Source organism: Prionailurus viverrinus, chromosome C2 (genome assembly GCF_022837055.1).
Source record: "Prionailurus viverrinus isolate Anna chromosome C2, UM_Priviv_1.0, whole genome shotgun sequence".
NCBI classification, from domain to species: Eukaryota; Metazoa; Chordata; class Mammalia; order Carnivora; family Felidae; genus Prionailurus; species Prionailurus viverrinus.
Window position 1 is genome coordinate 20,109,769 of NC_062569.1, and position 20,508 is coordinate 20,130,276.

Below are 20,508 nucleotides of genomic sequence, written 5' to 3' on the forward strand. Positions count from 1 at the left end.
TATACAATTTTAGGTATTGAAACAGTTTGAGCATTTTTGTTTGTGTAGGATGTATCCATCCAGATGTGACTTTACATAACTGGCAAGGAATATAAAAATAAGAGACTGTTATTTAGTTGAGTCTAAAGGGAAATACCCAGTACTCAAACATATGCTAGAGAACAAGATGACAAATAATTTGTGTTTTGGAGATTAATAAAACGGAATGCTTATCCCACCTATACCATTTATTTGCTCTGTGACCCTGGACAAGTTATTTAACTGATCTAAACTTTAGTTTCCTCAGCTATGAAATAGGAAAATCTATAGTGCCTATTCCGTTGTTAGGATAATTGAATGAGGTCACGCCTGCTAAACCCTTGTCGGACATTTAACACACTATCTGACATAGAAAAAACAAAGTGAAATATTTGTCATTTATATTCCGTTAAAGAAGCTATCCACTTTTAGCTGGTATGAAAATAACCTACTGAAATGGGAGAAAGTTAAAAATGTGAATTCTTATTATCGAGAACAGTGCTCATTTGCTAACCCATTCAGTACTGTGAAAGAATCCAGAAGTCTTGGTCAGCCTATCCATAAATTTCTTTGCACCCCTAGATTTTACAAGTGCACAAGATGGAGAGAGTGAGGCTGAATTTTTACCTGATGACTTTGAAGAAAAACCAGAAAGAGAAAAGAAACACACCAATTTCACTTTGTGCAACGTTTGTAACATTCAGCTGAATTCTGCAGCTCAAGCACAAATCCACTACAATGGCAAATCACATCAAAAGAGATTAAAACAACTGAGCAATGGGATGCTGAAAAATGACAATGGTAAGTTTTTCTAAAAATATATTCTTCATTTTACATCGCCGACTTAAGTTATTTGTGTACCTGCAGATATAAAGATAAAAGAGTGGGTTAATCTATTTTTAAAACCAAGATAGAACATTACATAAAAGCTTGATTGGCATACTACATTAAAATAAATAATCTTTCACAGTGTTTTGGATGAAAAGAGGAACTTTTCTTTGTTGTATATGGTTAATTGCATTAGGATTGTGATCATGACCCTGCAAGGTATTTATTTGATATAATTTGAAAAAGTCGACATTTGAGTAGTTCCTTGATGTGTGCCTTTAATGTAGTTTTTTGGAAATGGATATCCTTTAAAAGAATAATGTTAAAGTTTTTGTTTGTTCTTGCATGTTAGGGGCTTCAATAAGTTAGTAAGATTGCAGTTTGAGAAAAATACACATCTTCTCAAGTAGGTGTTTTAACAATAAAGTACGATCCGTCACTACTTACAGATTGTTTAAATTTTCTAGGCGAAACTTATGGTTTGTTTAATCATTTTAGAATACTTTTTGATAGCGTATGTTGGTTGGGTTTTGGAGTAAAGAGATTTTTAAATTAGCATAAAAATACTTCTGGAAACAAATCCAAGTTTATCGGAAAAAGCATGGAGAGGTGAGGGAGAGGAGGGGTGGATTCCTTTGGAGACCTAAAACTATAGCAACAACAAAATGTTACAGTATTGTATTCTTGTTGAATGCTTTATGTTTGACAAATAAGGTATATTTTTTTTCAAATAAGGTATATTTTACCTAATTTAATGATATATAAAAATGAGACTGAATTTTCATTTGTTCCAATGTTTGACATCATGAAGAGTTTTTAAAACAATGTTTATTTGTTTATTTTGAGAGAGAGAGAGTGAGCTATGGGATGGGCAGAGAGAAAGGAGAGAGAGAATCCCAAGTAGGCTCTGCACTGTTAGAGCCAATGCAGGGATTGATCTTAGGAACTGTGAGATCATGACCTGAGCTGAAATTAAGAGTTGGGCGCTCAACCGACTGAGCCACCTAGGCACCACCATCATAAAGATTGTTTGATATGAATTTGTAGTTTGCTTCAAGGTTACCAAATAATGAGATGAAAAAAGTACATTTTAAAAATGGAAATTATTTGTCTTTCTTTGTGTTATATAGTATGACTAAGCTAAAATATTCTAATAGGACTCCACATTTCTCTTTCTGTTGTATGACAAAGAGTTAGTCATGGGTGTTATTGGTCAAAGACATGTAAACGCAAAAATAGTTGTTTAGAAAAATTGAGAACTACTGAATTCTTTAGGCATAAGATGAATTGGTAAGTCATGTGTAAAATATATATTTCACAGCCTCTATTTTGAACATCTTAATCTTATACCTACATTTAGGTCAAACCTTTTTGAGCAATGGCATTCAATTCCAAGTTGTTCTTTAAGTCTGTATTGTTTGGAGATAATGGTGGCAGCTTTGGTATTTTACTTCACCTACCTTAATATTTACAAACGTCTTTTGGAGGAATAATAAATGGTATCATAGAAAGAAACGAGGACAAAAATCATGCCTGGCTTATGAACTCAAATTAGAGCCAGTCCCAGACAAAATTTAGAATACTCAAAGATTTTCAAATAGTAATACTTAGGAAGGAATACCGTCAAATTGATTATTTTAATGTTTTTATCAGTGCATTTATTATGGGCTAACATTGTGGTAAAGACTTCATGTACATTTTCCTATTTCATTTTTCGTTACAACTACAGGGAGATTGCTATTATCTTCCTCTTGTAAATGTGGAAATTAGGGATAACATCGATTAAATAGTGTGATGAACGTCAAACTAGCGATAAAACTCAGGTTTTAGTCATTTACATACGTGCGTTTCGGAAGTCTACTTGCTTCCTCAGAATAAATATTCTGTAGAAACAGTGCCTTTCTTTATTCAAAGAGAAATCAGTTTAAGAGAACGTTAAAAAAAATCATATTTTTCCATATTTCCAACAACGCATTGACCAATATGGTACTTAACAAAATGATTTGCTACATTTTCTATTTAAATAATTTTTTCCAAGGCTCTATCTAGTAAAGTTATTAAAAACAACCATGAATTACTGAGAATACTTGGGTTAGGTCTTATTAGTTTGGCCCGGAATTACACTTGGGAGCAGCCCTCCCCTTTATCTGCAGGTGGATCTGACTACAGGCAGTCAAACTCACAACTGAGTTCTAGGACCTTACATTAATACGCAAACATATTATTTCTTATACATATTCCCCTGTCTCCCCACTTTAAAAGTGTACTCTTTTAGACTTGTTCGTAATAAGAAAGGAGCCCAATTCCAAGCCTTATGTATCTATTAATGGCTATTCCTTTACCACACAGAAACCAAGCTTCAAATGGAAATCCTAAGAATAAAGGATCCTAGAAATTCTTAGTCAAGAACATTATCATTTTTATTTAGAGAAAGATAGGAGAATTGTTTGATTCTTCTTCTTGAATGTGCACACTTGCACATTGGCTGCCATAAACTGCTTCCATCTAGAAAATCTTCAGTCCTGATTTCAAATGGGAATAATTAAATACAATCGTGCCAAGAAAGGAATATGACAATATAGATGCTTACCTAAATTCATCCAACCCTTGTACCTAACTGGTTTATTTTTAAGGATGCAAATAAAAATACACAATAGACATGGAACTAATTATTACTTTCATTTGGGCTTGTCTAAGTGGAGAAAAGTATGCTTTCATTTCTGTCTTTAATATATGTACAACATTGTATAATTACATGCCTAAAGGCATATCCTCATACACACTACAGAGAACAAGAGTGAACAAGATAGACAATCACCGTATCTAAAATTTGGTTTTTTCTATTTCTGAGCAAACTGTGGCATTTCTCATGTCATCTCACTTATTAGGGAAAATGATCATCTGAAGATCACAGAGAGACAATGTATTATGTCAATGAATTAATTAATAGGCCACTGTCTCCACAGGTAAGACCTAACTTTAATTTGTGCCAATGCCTTACTCTGAGGAAGTTAGTTATATAGAGTATGTGTTTGCCACCTACCGTGCACGCTGTCCTGAGTCGCCAAGGTCCCTCCTGCTGAGCTGGGAGTACTGCCTGCTTGGTTCTTCCCTAAGCATGCCCTCAGCCGAAGGGAGCTACCTCTCCTGAACTTGTCCCCTTCTTGGGGGCATCCTGCAAAAAGTCCCAGCTCCTTGCCTCAAAAGTGGGCAGATAACTCTGAAAGGCTGTTCCAGCTGCAGAGTGGTGGTTCTATCACAGTTTCCCCCCATCCCTGACTCAGTCCTGCTCTCCTTGTCCCTCACAGGTCTAGTCCCCTTGTTCAGCACTCACCCACAAAATCATCTGACTCTACTTTCCGGAAATCTAAGACACCATCAATAATTTTTGTGTCTTAATAAGTGATACACTTCATTGTGCAAAAACAACTAAACTTAACACTTTCTCCCATCTGTATTGTCTATTTGATGCCTGTATATAATAAGCTTTGTCATAAAAAAAATGGAATGGGAACAAAAAGTGAAATAGTATTTATTGTTCCAGGTATCTTATATATATCTTCTTTTCAACCCCAATCAACACCTTTGCAAAGCATGCATTATTACTTCCATTTTATATATAAGGTAGCCAACAATCAAAGGGACTAAGAGACTTGCCAACTAACTCTATCCATAAAGTTGCCTATGTCTCCTTTATCATCAACTTACAAATCTCCCTGGTAAATGTATATTCTGTTGTCAACACAATTATGTCACACATTTAGGTGTATTCTTATGTTTTTGAGTTATGTTATTTTTTAAAGCACTTAAGCTTACATTATTACAACAAATCTGATAATTCCTTAAATTCTCTTTACCGAATCTAACTGCTGAAAATATATTGTGGAATATTTTGAATAGAGTCATGTAAATAGGTCATTTTATAATTTATTACTATATATTCACTTGTATTCCAGAAATACATTTCTTTTTGTTGCAAATTTTTTGAAGATGAGGTGAGATATGGAAGTGGTAAAAGGGCATTCTATAGTTAAAAGGTGCTTAAATGTGTCGACTTTCTCATATTCCAGAGATTCCATGCTTCACGCTCTCATGAAAACTATAAGCTAAAATTCCAGTACAAACTGCATGGCTTACTAATGTTCTCTTTGGAAAACATCTCTAATTTTGTATTTACTCAGAAATTAAGTTTTGTGAATAACTATTATTTTTCTGATGATAAAAATAAGATTTTCCCATCTGGGCTATTCATAAATGTACAAATTGAAATAAAAATTGCCAGGAGTCCTACAAAGGTAATTTCTTCTAAATTCTCACAGTTCTATCAGGTATGCAAATAAATACGAGTCAGCAATATTAGATGTACAATATTATATGTATTATAATATGATGGTGTTTGCGTACCACTACCTTCTTATGAATGCATATTTTAAAATTACCCTAAAGAAATTAGTAATGGAGTTGAGATTTCTGGCTAAATGTTGAGATTTTGCTCACATTTGACATTTTGTTTTCTAACTATGCGATATATTCTATAGTGGAAACACCTTAGTAAGGTTTTTATTATAAGTAAAAAGTTAAGTATTAAAATTAAGTATACTAAGAGTATACTAAGTATACTGAGGTAAAAGTATACTTTTATCTAAAAACAGAAATTTGAAGATTAGCATAAGCATGCTCCTTTGATTCATAAGAGCATTTTGGAATACATGTAACAAAGGATAAACCTTTCAGGATATTTAAAGTCTCTATGGCCAACTAATTTAATTCATTTTCATGTGCTCACCATGGTTAAGTTGTTGTTAAAGCTTGTTGAAGGATTGAGTAGCAAGTTGACCTATTGTGACAACTTTATTTTATTCATAATACCTTTGTCATATTTGAGTTATTTTATTAAGCCCGGTTTTCCATTTTTATTGGGTTGAAAGTGCTATCAAATAATTCAGTTTTATCTCATAGCATGCTAGAGTCTTTCGGTGCTCGTTGTTTTGTAGCACATAAATCTAGAATACTGTCACTGTTATCCATCCTGTTAGCATTAAATTTTCTTTTATTTAACATAAAAGCTAAATAAAATTTGACTTCCGAGCTCTCGCTGATCTATTCTCTTTTCTCTTTCCTTTGATTGTCTCTGATGAGGCTTAAGGTATCAGTGGATTTTCAGTTTACAAGAGGAGTGCTCTTTTGCAACATGGGTAGTTAATAAAAGCAAAATAGCTTCATGGAATTTTCTGTTCCTTCAGGCTTGATTTCATGATACATTCTTCATTTACATAAAAATTGACTTTACCTTTTGATTTCCCCGCACTATCTGTGCTTTTGTAGAATGTCTGTAGACTAGTTAGAACTTACTAGTACATTTGTGAACTCTTAGTGATGCCTTTTGGGGTCATTTTATTAAATAGTGATAGCTGCTTTCTTAATATTATCTTGTCCATATTAGCATATGACATAGTGTGACATGGCAGTACGGAGTACTGCTTTTCTCAAACTTTTCTTAGTCATATCCCTTAGAAGTTTCAGCCTAGGTGGGGGAGGGAGGCAATGAAAAAAATCTATTAAATTGTCCAACATTATGTAATAAGGCATTTTGTTCTTGTTTGAGTGATCTAAGTGTCTTTTTTTAGCATCGAAGGATTAAAATAAGGGAGGAAGTGACAAATGCTAGTATTACCATGTTCAGATTTTGAGTAGGTTTTTGGCTTTGGTTATCAACTTTTTTTTCTTCATTAAAGGAAAACATGTTGATCATTTCAAACAGATGGAGTTCAGGCAACTAGCTCCTTGCTTCACCTGGACTTAACATTAATTTCATTGAACAGTAGCATTTTTGCCAACACAGAGATTTCTTTATCCAATATGTATCTCTTAGAAAACCCTTTCTTTACTGGGATGATGATGGCGATGTTTTACAACCTGAGGCTCATGATCCAATATCACTCCTGTCTGAAGAGCACCCCAGTAGGAGACTGTGCCCAAGAAATATATTCTAGTTCTTCATGACTGGGGTTATCCATGAAAAAATTGGTGAAATGGCCCTTAAGAGAAGCCTTAAGAAAAAAAATGAATAAATCAAATGCATGCTGTTTAACCTGAGAATAGAGTTTATTCTATTTGAGATCTAAGAGATTTCCTTTGGTGATTTTCTGTGTGTGTCTGTTTGGGGGAGGTTTGAAGAACTGGGGCTTCATAAATTGAGGGTGCAGAATAATTCATTTGTGCAACTGAACTTCAACTCTGTTTAGCACAGCTCAAACTACTTCTTGTTTTCTCACCTTTTGTCCCTTTCAGTCACTAACCACTTCCAAAGCACTATCTTCCAGTTCTAGTGTCTCTATTCTCCAGTCTTAGGAAAATAATCACTTCTACTTTACGTTTGAAAGTATAGATGTTTAAAAATATTTTCCTATTTCCTTTTTCTGTTTCCTCTAAAAGTAATTTGCCCATGGTAACAGAGCTAGTATGTACTAGGAATGGGACGTTTTTATGTATGAATTTCCTGTTCCTGAACAGGTTAGTTTGCAGTTGGGGGCCAACCCAATTAGTTTTTTCTTGCAAGATTTTATTTAAATTCAAGTTAGTTAACAGATAGTGTAGTATTGGCTTCAGGAGCAGAATTTAGTGTTGCATCACTTACAAACAACACTTAGTGATCATCACAACAAGTGCCCTCCTTAATGCCCATCACCCATTTTAGCCCATCCCCCCCCCACCTCTCCTCCAGCCACCCTCAGTTTGTTCTCTGTAGGTTAGAGACTCTAATGGTTGGGAGGCCAGCCCTATTTAAATGGGCTTTGGGAAGTTTCTACAGTTTCACTCCAGGCATAGCATGCTTCATCATTTTGTGCATGTGTCTCAGAAGTACTAAAGAGTGTTAGGAGTGTGTGTGTGTGTGTGTGTGTGCGTGTGTGTTTAAGATGGCACTTTAGATTAATGCATTAAATAGACTTTCAAAATATTAAGCCTTTAAATAAGAGGTAAGAAAGTAATTTTCAAAAGTAGCAGCACAGATACATATATTCCCTCTCCTTGTTTCCAAAATTACAATGATGTGACACAAGAAATTTGAGAACACAAATAAATCCATAGCAACACTGCACAGTGAAGAAGAGTAAAATGGGAAGTTCTGAAAGGTATAACAAAAATGTGATGAAAATGAGGTAAATCCCTGCATCTAAACACAAATATGGAAACACATAGAGTTAGGGAAAAATGCCCTATAACTTCAGTTTCCAACAAAACTTCAGAACACCCCTAAGGTTTGGGGTAGCCTTAAAGGTGGGGCTCACTGTTTGATGAACATTATGATAAAATTACTTAGGTTGCTTTGTAGTTAGAAATGAGATGTAACTGACCTGCCCAGCCTAATTGTAGAAAAGTGGAGGGCGCCTGGGTGACTCATTCGGTGAAGCGCTAAGTCTTGGTTTCAGCTCAGGCCGTGATCTTATGGGTTTGTGAATTAGAGTTCTGTGTTGGGCTCTGTGATGACAGTACAGACAGCCTGTTAGGGATTCTCTCTTCTCCTCCCTGCTCATGCAGTTTCTGTCTGTCTCTAAATAAATAAATAAACTTAAAAAAAGTGGAGAGCAAACAAGTCTGGAGACTAGGAGGCAGACAGGTCAGAAAGTGAATGTCTTCATGGGGCCAGGGATAAGAGAGGATAGAGGCAACAAATATATCCGGTATGGACTTTTAACCTGTCAACTTGGTATTGTGTGCTGTAATTCCCTCTTACATCTCACCTGTGGAATCTTCAGTAAAGACACTTGTGTTTGCTGATATTTTATATAAGGTTAGATTCTTGGGAAACTGAAATAGGTGTCAAGACTATCCAGTTTGAAGTTGACCCTGTGCATACAGGTAGACCTGTGCATACAGGTAGAAAGGCAAAGTACAGATTACATATGCATGGCCATTTCCAACCACTTGTATCAGGGACGGTGTAGAAATCAAAGATGTGAGTAAGATTGCAGCACCTGGGTGGCTCAGTCTGTTGAGCTTCTGACTTCAGCTCAGGTCTTGATCTCAAGGTTTATGAATTGAAGCCCTGCCTCGGGCTGAGAGCCTGGGGCCTGCTTTGGATTCTGTGTCTCCCTCTCTCTGCCCCTCCCCAGCTCGCACTCTGTCTCTCTGTCCCTCTCTCTCAAAAATAAATAAATGTTAAAAAAAATTTCAAAGATATGAGCAAGACATATTTACTACTCACTTAAAATTTGGCAAGCTTTGGAGGAGAGAAAACATGAACATAAATTTCGATTCCAGATTTTACTTCAGAGGAAATATGTGATGAAAAAACACATGTGATTTTCCTTTAAGATTTTATTTCAATGACTAAATCCAAGTATAGAAATACAGAGGAGTGTATGAACTAGTCAGTGCCTAAGAGATAAAACAACTATTGTTTCAAGAGGAGAATAAAAGCAGAATTCATATAAGAATATTTAACTTCTGTGACATACATTAAACACTTGTGTATGCAATAGTAATTCTGAGAAATAATTAGTATTTCCCAATTCCGAAAAAGATTACGATCTTCTAACAAAGAAAATTGGCGCAACATATACAACAAGCAGGAGAAATAAAGTACTGAATACGGATTAAATGAGGAATTAACACGATTCTAGATTAGAACCCTGTTTGTATGCTCTGCGAGTGTTGTTCCATCAGTTTAGAATAGTGTGGTTGATGTTAAGATTGAACAGAGAAAATCTGGTTGGAGGGTGGGTAGCAAAGATAATAATTTGACCTATGTATGTGTTCAGTTTTTGCTACCAAATGGAGTTTTATCTCACTGATAGAAGAGGTATAGCTGAAGGAGTTATAAAATAACCAAAAGAAAGAAGAAAAAGGAAAGGACTCTTAGAATTTAATTCTTGTCAGAGGAAGAGAAAGTATAGCCTAAGAAGGTAATGAAAGTGTCAGAAATATAAGTAATGAGCAACATGTGTTGTCCATTAACTTTGTTCTAGGTATTATTTGAATAATTCTTTGTATATGTACTCATAATTTGGTGAGCTACTCGACTTTATTAGTGTCCATTATGTAGATAGGTAAACTGAGACAAAGAAAGTAATTTGCTCAAGGTCACCTCGCTAGAGAGAGGTGGAGTCAGACTCCAAACCCTGGCAAGCTGGCTTCAGAGTCCGTGCCCATGTTCATGACGCCACATCACCTCTCAAGCCTGGAGAACAACTAAGATTGCTCTAGGATTAGAAGTCAAAGGAGGACAGAGAAGGATTCGGAAGTCAAAGGAGGACAGAGTTTCAGAAAAAGAATATGGTTCACCAGTGGGTACTGAAGGCTTTTTTCAGAGAACTCGAGAAAGACAGCCTATATTGGAGATCTGCAAACTGCGAAATGGCAGGCATCTTTGAGAAATTATTTTGGCCAAGTAGGCAAAGCCGAGTCAGATTTTGAGAGCTTAAGACGATGTTTCTTTAGCTGTTGGTCTTTAGAACACGTGATTCAGACTCACCCTGAGTGTTTTCGTTAAAAATTCAAATCCACCGAGTATACATTCCAAGTCCTTTAGTTGGGATTCTCCAGTAACATTTAGTTAGGAGAAATAGAAAATCAGTGAGAGGGAAAGAAAGAGGAAGAGCAATGAGACGGTCATGGCCTAATTTACATACTTCATTCAGCAGTGAAAACTCCGCTATGGAGGCATTTTAGTGACCATCTGTTTTTATTTTAACATGTGCTGGGGAAAGATGAATTGCAAACCCAAGAGACCAATCAAAGTGTTTTCTTGTTATATTTTCAGCCGTGTTTCAGGGACTCTCACAGATCTACAAGTCATGAAACCAAATGGCTGTCTCCCTCTAAATCTAGCTCCGGTGGTTGTGAGTGGGTCCTGAGCGTTGTAGGTAATTTGAGGAACAGATAATCCATCTGTGCAGGGGCAGGAAGGTTATGTACACCACAGCCTGCATCTGGTCTTGCTCTGTCGTTTGGCATCCCGACCATGACATTTTGCAACTTAATCATAAAAGAGTGTCCAGGTATATATACTTTATCCCAAACTACTTCCTTCAGCAATATTTTGTATGTTTTGTATTTTTTTTTGTTCTTGTTACATCTTCACTTGTTGAGAGTATTGTCTTCATATGGTGGTAATTATTTTTCTCCTAGAAATACATTTACAGTTCACCTGAAAATACTTCTTGTGCCGTTATCAATATTTGTTGATGGCGGGTATTCGGTCCTGTCGCTTCTACATTTTATCTTTACCAGACACATATGTGCTAGTGTCCCTATCTTGAGGATGTTCTTGCACATGGGAGAGTTACTGAGACAAGAGGTCTTAGTAGTTTTCTTTTCATCTCCTGTCTAAATTTCACGGCTTACACTTGATAAATTGATTTGTACCCTGGGCTGGGTGAATACTCTTTTGAATACTGTTACCTTTCTTTACGTTTAATTCATCCATTATTAAATGTAAAAGAAACCCAGATTGAAAAATGTTCACAAAATATATTATTTTTATTTCATTTCAAAAAGAGTTGAGGAACCACTGCTACCATCATTTTTTTATCACGGCAGTAAGAAGTTTAAGTTTATATTTAGTTACTAATCTCAAAATTCATTTTTAATGCTGAAAAATTATAATTTTATGAGTAGTGAAATGTTTTTTCTTTATTATTTGAATCTTTTAGTCTAGAGGTCGAACTTTGAGATAATAAATTAGAATGGAGTCAGAACAACCTAACACATCTTATAGGTACTCAATAAATATTAATTTATGATAATCCTGTCAGACACATTTTATTTACTCACCTAGTCAATGATCCCATTTGCTAACTTGACTAATGAAAATGTCACAGCGTTTGTAATCTGTGATCAGATTTTTATTCCTCCTTTCATAAACTATTTTGCCTTCTTAAATGGAATTTCCTTAAAATTTTTCTTTAGTTCCAGAAACATCTTAATAGTGTTCAATATTTTCAGTCTAATAAGCATCGGGACCCATTTTAATTATGTTGTGTTTCTGAATTGCAAATTAAAAAAAAAAATCAAAGTGGAGACCCCTACATTTAATATATCTGATCCCAAAGTGATTTCTTTATCAAACTGTCAATGATATTGTCATTGTTATCACAGAATAAGGTTGATTGATTTACTTCATGATGCTTAAAAATGTCTCTTCCTTGATACACTGTTGAATGATTGCATTCAGTAACTTAATATAAAAGCCCACCACCAAGTATCATATGCCATAACAATTTCTCTGAGGTTCAATTACAATAAAGTAGTATTAACCAAACAACATATTTCTTTTAACATCACTGGAAGAGGAGTGCTCTTTGTCTCCTTGGGAGGTGGCTATAGCCTTACAATCCAACAGTTGAAGGACTTTAAAGAAGAATAAAGTGATATAAAATATTTCTGAGTTGTTTACTATTATGAACAATACTGGATATTTGTTTATCATATGTGATTTAGGGAAGTGTTAACATTAAAGAAACAGGGTAGATACAAGGGAAAATTGGAAGTGAGCCAAGAAGTCCCAGAGAGGTAAGATATATTAGAGTTGTTTATAGAAACATCAAGGCTTAAAGGAGTACCTTGGTTCTTACTTCATTTAGAACTCACTCCAGAATAGTTCTATTTTTGTGAGTTTGTGCCAAGTAAAGAGATGAGAAAACGAGGGCTTAAGCTGCACACCAGAGCTTTGCTCAGTTCTCTCCCAATGGGAGGAGAGACTCAGATATTTCCCAATGTCTATACATGGTAAAGTCATACATCGCTGAGTTGCTGTGGGGTCTGGCATGGTGAGAGTCAAGGAATGCTCACATCCTACACTTGTGTTTGGTTTGATGATGTAACAGAGACTCATAGTGGCTTGCAGCATTAACATGAATCAGTGTAACGTCAGCTTAACCAGGCAGATACCCTCATTCCTCTTCTAGATAGAAATGAAATGAGTTTTGGTCATAAAAACAGGACTTTAGCAGCATCCATTGTAGCATACCCTCAGATGGGTACTCACCCAACTGCACCCCAGTCACTATCAGTATATTCTCAAGGACCATCATCATGAGGCCAGAGATCACCGTCACTGCAAATCTGTTCACATGAGATTTGCTCTAGTACCAAAGTCTTCTTGCACAGGGACAGAGGAAACAGAGATTGACCTGCAAGATGATATTAAAACTGAAAGTAACTGAATTACCCAAACATTTGAATCAATACAGAGAGAGAACAAGTATGATTAGCACTTTTAGGTATTAATTGTAACTCTGCTACCCCTCCCATATGGTGTGGAGACAAAAGGTATTCAAGCGTTTCTGTTAATGTATAGCTGAGGATGCTGGCCATGAACAGAAATCGCCACATAAATTTCAGGGATCAGTGCAAAATGACACTGTGTTGTCACTTGTTCAAAATCCATTAAGAAATTCAAGATGCTTATAGTGTAGCATTAAACCATTGTGAGTATGGGGCTCTGTGTGCCAGCACGGGTCATAGGGCCATGAGGCTGGCATTGGCTGTGAGCTTGCCTGATCGGATTATAGATTCAGGGCAGACCTAGCTCTGTGGGCATTGGCTACAGACCAGACCACTAATTCCAGCAAGTAAAGAGAGTCCCACCTGAACCAAAGGGGTGCTGTGGTACCAAGGAGAATAGAAATGGGGCTCAGTTAGAAAAGGGGATGTGGCTTATTCTCTACAGATTGGTATTCAACAAGGAGACCAACAACCATATAGAAAATGATTTTATACAATGGAATATAGTAAATGTTTAACACCTGGCTCTGTAAAAATCAAAGCCATGATTTGTAACAATCACCTCTTTCCCACCATGGCCAGTTTCAAGCTACTAATGTGACATCACAGAACACAGAGTAGGAAAGAAATACATGGAATTGGTTCTTGTGAGCCAGTGCAGATCTCCATCACATCTCTGTATTCATGACCAGTGGGTTCAGAAAATAGTACAAGGACCTTACATGCAGAATGATTTTCTGTGGTAGGCAAAATAATATCACCCCTAAAATGTCCACATCCTAATCCTTGAGAGCTGTGAATATGTTACCTTACCTGGTAAAGGAGTCTTTGAAGATGTGATTAAGTTAAGAATCTTGAGATGCGGAGACTATTCTGGATTATGTGAGTAAGACAAATGTAATGACAAGGCTTTGGTAGGAAGGAAGCAGGAAGATCAGAGTCATTGGAGATACGGCAGTGAAACCACAAATTATTCTGCTTAAGTCACCAAGTTTATGGTAACTTGTTATAGCAACAACAGAAAACAAATACAGATAACATTATTTTCCTTGGTGCAGTGAGGTAAAACAAGCTCTTGTTTTAAATAGAGGTAAAATAACTCTTGAGTTATTTTAGGATAGAGCAGAGAATAACAAGTACTAAGCGTTTGTCTCAAAGAATTACCCAAAGAGATTTTTAAGTTACTAAATGAAGAAAATTGAATTTCTCTAGCTTATTTGGTAGAAAGAGTTATGAGAAAAGTTCTTTAATAAGAAATCAGAAGCTATATATATTTCCCATTTTGATGGTTAACTTGTTTGCCAACTTGGTTAGGCCAAGGAGAACAGATATTTAGTCAAATATTATTCTGGATGTTTCTGTGACGGTGATTTTTGGATGACATTAACACTGAAATCTGTAGACTGAGTAAAGTGTAACATAATGTGGGTGGGCCTCATCCATTGTATACGTATATCCAAACACATACACAGACACCATATTTTTTATTCATTCATCTGTGTAGAGACACTTAGGTTGTTTCCATATTTTGTCTATCTTGAATAATGCTGAAATGAACATGGGGTATAGATATCTCTTTGAGATACTGATTTCATTTCCTTTGAGTGTATACTCAGAAGTGGGACTCCTGGGCCATATGGTAGACAGACCCAGAGACCCATGTGGAAACACATTATAATAATTATAATAAAATTGTCAAAAGTTAAAGAGAGAATGCTGAAAGCATCCAAGAGAAAAGTGACTTGCTGTATACAAGGAAGCCCCCATAAGATTATTAGTGGTTATTTCAGCAGAAGGCCAGAGGACAGTAGAATGATATATAGTCAAAGTACTGAGAGAAAAAAAAAAAACCCCGCCAACTAAGCTACTATACCTTGAAAATCTGTCCTTCAAAAATGAAGGGGTTAGATAAAGACAAATAAAAGCCGAAGGAGTACATCACCCCTAGCTGTGCCTTCCAAGAAATGCTAAAGAGAGCTCCTCAGGTTGAATCAAAGGTTGCTAATCAGCAATATGAGCATAAGATAGTATGAAAGTCATTGGTAACAGTAATATATAGACAAAAACAATACTGACGTACCATAACAGTAGTGGTTAATCATTTTTTAAATCTAGTGTAAAAGTTGAAAGAAGTGTTAAAAATAGCTATAACTAAATTACATTAGTTGTATCTAAATAGATGGAAGTTGAGAGTCCCTCTTTCCCTTCATTATTCCCCAAATGGTTGACTTCTAGACCCTGTGAGGTGAGTCTTCCCAGGAGGCTCACTGTTGAGTCACATCATCTCCTGAGGGACCCGTCTTCACACGCATGATCGAATAGGTCTGCATTTATACATGAGTAAATATAGCTCAGATTAAGTTAAAACCTCTACTAGTTACATTTACTTACATTTTGTTCTGGATTTTCCTTTTAGAATGTTAAATATATTTTAAAAACTAGCATGTGGGTTCACAGCAGGCTTCTTAAGTCATGTTTTAACCACTGTCTCTCTCCTTTTATAGTTTAAAGTGTTAGCAGACGACTTGAGTTGGTGGTCTAAAGGAAGAAATTAAAAATATCTCCTCCTAATACTCATTGCAATGAGTATGCCTTCTCTGTAAAGAATTGCTGTTCAGAACCAGGGGGGTAAGAAAAGAAGCATGAATTTTTACCACTAACCATTGATCTAAACAAACAAACAAATAAGCAAAAACCCTTTTTGCCTGCTTTTATATTTCTGGGGATGCTATTCCAGCATCTAACACTTGATTTCTTTAGGTAAAACCTATTGTGAACACAACTCTTTCCAACTGAGGAGTGTTTATGTAAATAACACAATGAAGCTATGTGTGTATATAATACACACACTTATAACTCACAATTACTATGTAGCTTTGAAATGTTTTTTATTTTTAAAAATATTTTATTTATTTTTTGAGAGAGAGCGCACATGCGCCAGAGGAGGAGGGGTAGAGAGAGAGGGGGGAACAGAGGATCCAAAGCAGGCTCTGCACAGACAGGCTGACAGCAGGCAGGATCATGTGAGGCTCAAACCCACAAACCAGAAGATTATGGCCTGAGCTGAATTCTGACGCTCAACCAACTGAGCTACCCAGGCACCCTGGAACATTTATAAGGTCCCGTTTGAACATGTAGAAAAAGATAGAAATGTTATTTTGAGAGGAAGATCTTCCTAAACTAGGACTTACTTTTCTGTTGCTACTTTGTTTTCAGTTCCCCCTAATTTCTTTTGTGGCATTATTCTATCTACTGTGCCTATTTAATGAGATTCTTGACAGAAGCAAATGAAGCAATGTTGGTGGAAGTATTTCAACAATCTCATTTTCTTAACAAAAATGTGAATTTTAATTAGTTATTTCTTTGAAGTACCTCTGAGTTATTTGAATATAAAGGCCCAAAGAATTTAATCGAAACCTAATTCCACGTTAAAACCTAGAGTAAAAGTCAAGGGAATAAACTCTGAGGGTTTGTGAAATTTGTGGAATGTTTCTTACCCTCGAAAATCACCCATCACTCTGTAGTGATTAGCACTGATAACATCAAAGCGGAAACACTTCAGATTTAGAGACAGTCTGGAGGAAGAGAGGCAGGGAAAGTGGATTGTCTTTTGCAGGTGGCTTGAGAAAAGAGGCAAAATGACTAGTGGCAACTGTGGGAAAGAGGGGGTGTCCAGAGAGATCCCCTAACTAGCCAAAACAATTTTTGTTTTAGTTTATTTATTTTGAAAGAGAAAGTATGAGTGGGGGGTGGGGGGAGAGAAAGAATCTCAAGCAGGCTCCTCGCTGTCAGTACAAAGCCTGATGTGGGGCTTGAATTCACAAACCATGAGATCATGACCTGAGGCAAAGTCGATTCTTAACCAGCTGAGCCCCCCAGGTGCCGCCTCCCCTTTTTTTGATAAGTAGCCTGCATCCGAGATATGGGCCCAGGTAATTGAATTGACAGATACCTCTATTTGGGGGCTCTATATTAGTGGTCTCAGTCAGCATCACCTGAGTACTTGGTGAAACCCAGTTCTTGGAGGCCTACCCCAGACTTACTGAATCAGAAACTCTGGCGGTAGGTTGAGCAAGCTGTGTTTTATTTTTATTTATTTTTAATTTTTTAATGTTTATTTTTGAGAAAGAGGCAGACAGAGCATGCGTGGGGGAGGAGCAGAGAGACAGAGAGGGAGACACAGAATCCGAAGCAGGCTCCAGGCCCTGAGCTGTCAGCACAGAGCCCGACGTGGGGCTTGAACTCACAGACCTCGAGATCATGACCTGAGCCGAAGTCGGACACTCCACCGACTGAGCCACCAGGCGCTCCGAGCAAGCTGTGTTTTAAAGGGCCCTTCAGATGCTTCTGTGATGCAGTCTCATGTGTAAGAATCACTCCCCTTTTCATAAATACATCTGAGAAGCAATAACTTTAAAATAAAATAATTTATGTATTTAATTCAAGCATGCAATAAAATAAGCATCAGCTATAATTATGGTTAGTCTTTGTTAAACCTATAAACAGCTGGCCAAAAAGTCAAGATTGGAAAACTAACATGTATATAGACAAAGACTTTTAGGAGTGATGGTGTTCTTAGAAAAATAGTTCAGAGTCCCGTCATACTGTGAGCTGGATGAAAACTACCTGGGGATTGCAAATTCAGATTCTCGTTCAGACAGGTCAAGGGCAGGGCCTGAGAGTCAATGTTTCTAACCAGCTCCCAGGTAATGCTATTGTACTTTTTTTGTGCTATTGCACTTTTTTTGTGCTATTGCACACTTTTTCTGAGTAGCAAGGAGCTGGCCTATGACTGCTTTCACTTCTTCGTACTTCTTTGCAGCCCCCAAAACAATCTTAAGCAGAAGTTTGCATATTCATAAGAAACCCAAAGAATAGAAGGTGAGTATCCAGTTGGGACTCTCTGGAGTTCATGTGATCTATCTTTCTTTAGGGAGCAATTCAATAGTTCTTAGAAAAAAGAGTTTGGAAAGTAGCCATAAATTCCCAAAGTTTTATGGTCATTTCCCATTAAGTACATAATTTCAAAGGGAGACAAATAGTACTACTGGACTAAATAAAGGTAAGGCATTAGATTAACCACTTATAAATACCACCATGTAGATCTTACTTTGCAAAAACCATCTGGAAAAGTCTCTGCTTTTGCTTCTCTTAGTAAACCTTACACATTAAACTTTCAAAAGCTCATTTTTTTTTTAGTTTGTTTTTGAAACTAAACTTAGTTTTAATTGTTGACTCATGTGGATCCTGGGTGTGTAACTATGTGGCTGAAATCAGAGGGAATTAAAAAAAAATTATGCTGAGTTGTGGTCAGCCCCTTCTTCTGCAGTTTTGAGGGTTTTCCAAGAAATAATGGAAGGTATGATCTACGTGTTTTTTTTTTTTTAATTTTTTTTTCAACGTTTTTTATTTATTTTTGGGACAGAGAGAGACAGAGCATGAACAGGGGAGGGGCAGAGAGAGAGGGAGACACAGAATCGGAAACAGGCTCCAGGCTCTGAGCCATCAGCCCAGAGCCCGACGTGGGGCTCGAACTCACGGACCGCGAGATCATGACCTGGCTGAAGTCGGACGCTTAACCAACTGCGCCACCCAGGCGCCCCTGATCTACGTTTTAATAGATGAAGCTCAGTGGTGTTAAGTGGTTCTGTTTTTAACCAAAACAGTTAAGTGTTTAGACGTGTGGTATGCCACACCAGAAATGACACCTCTCATTTACATGGAATCCGTTTAAATGTGAGGCTTGTCACTGTTTCTGGACTCTGCTCTTTGAGGTCTGGTAAATTTGTACTTAATTGGATTTGATAGCTCCATCATGCATGGCTGAAGACAAATCTATAAAGCACAAATTCTAACTCAGTTGAGTTTCCTTGAATGATATGGTTTTATATTAAGGTTGTTATACACATTTTACACAACTGGAATTCGGTGTATAAAGCTCTTAGTCCAAAGTGGTATCATAATAAGAATAAGCTATAATCAAACTACACTTTTATAATAAAGTCATGGAACACTTATCACAGAGATGCAATATTTATTCATTGCCAGCCTTAGGAACATTCTTTTTAAATCCTCATCCCTTGTGTCAACCTTCTTCTTTGTTTGGAGTCACCATTGCCCGCAGCTCTAGGCTTCCATTTTCTCAACTCCAAGCTCAGTTAAAAGAGAGTCCTTCTTTCCTAGTTATTACTGTAAAAAGTCTCATTTACCCCTGAATTCCATGGCAAATACAGAGCTAGGGAAGATGGTTCGTAGGATCTAGAGTCAACCCTGACTCTCTCGCTGTGCAGGAAATATTTCCCGAGAGGAGGTACCTGAAACATTGTAATTTTAAAGCCCTTATGAGGAATTACAGAAATTGAAACGATAGTAAACATTAACTAAACACTTGCATGGACCAAGAGTAAAATCTTTGCCAAAATTTTATGTGGGGGAAAAAAAGCACATAATCTCTCCAAATTCAGAAAGGATACTTTGGCCTGTAATAGAATTTTTAAAAATTTTAATTCCAGTGTAATTAACATACAGTGTAATTAGTTTCAGGTATACAATAGAGTGATTCAAAAATTCTATATTACTCAGTGCTCATCAAGCTAAGTATACTCTTAATCCCCCTCATGTATTTCACCTATCCCCTCCCCTCCCCTGTGGAACCATCACTTTCTTCTCTATAGTTGAGAGTCTTTTTTTTTTTTATTTGTCTCTCTTTTTTCTTTGTTTTGATTCTTAAATTCCACATATCAGTGAAATCATATGGTATTTATCTTTGTCTGACTGACTGACTTTACTTAGCATTATGCCTTCTGGCTGTACCTATGTTGTTGCAAATGGCAAGATTTCATTCTTGGCCTGTAATAGATTTTATTATTTATTTATTTATTTTTAATTTTTTAAAAAAATATTTATTTTTGAGAGAGAGAGAGTGAGCACAAGTGGGGGAGGGGCAGAGAGAAAGGGAGACACAGAATCTGAAGCAGGCTCCAGGCTCTGAGCTGTGAGCCCAGAGCCTGATGTGGAGCTTGAACTCATGAACGGTGACATTATGACTTAAGGTGAAGTCAGATGCTTAACCAACTGAGCTACATAGCACCCCCGTCTGTAATAGATTTTAAAAATGCCTCTAGGGGCGCCTGGGTGGCGCAGTCGGTTAAGCGTCCGACTTCAGCCAGGTCACGATCTCGCGGTCCGTGAGTTCGAGCCCCGCATCAGGCTCTGGGCTGATGGCTCAGAGCCTGGAGCCTGTTTCCGATTCTGTCTCCCTCTCTCTCTGCCCCTCCCCCGTTCATGCTCTGTCTCTCTCTGTTCCAAAAAATAAAATAAACGTTGAAAAAAAAAAAATTAAAAAAAAAAGAAAATGCCTCTAAGGGGCGCCTGGGTGGCTCAGTCGGTTGAGTGTCCGACTTCAGCTCAGGTCACAGTCGCGTGGTCCGTGAG

General features: G+C 36.9%; 1 protein-coding gene across 1 annotated transcript in view; it reads left to right on the forward strand.

The window, feature by feature from the left end:
• Nucleotides 1-676: 676 nt before the first annotated feature.
• ZNF385D (zinc finger protein 385D) overlaps nt 677-20,508 on the forward strand; it is a 679,366-nt gene continuing 659,534 nt past the window's right edge. The window contains exon 1 of the mRNA XM_047876493.1: nt 677-819. Coding sequence (XP_047732449.1) covers nt 801-819 — 19 coding nt within the window. The 5' untranslated portion in view covers nt 677-800. The remainder of the gene's footprint in view (nt 820-20,508) is intronic.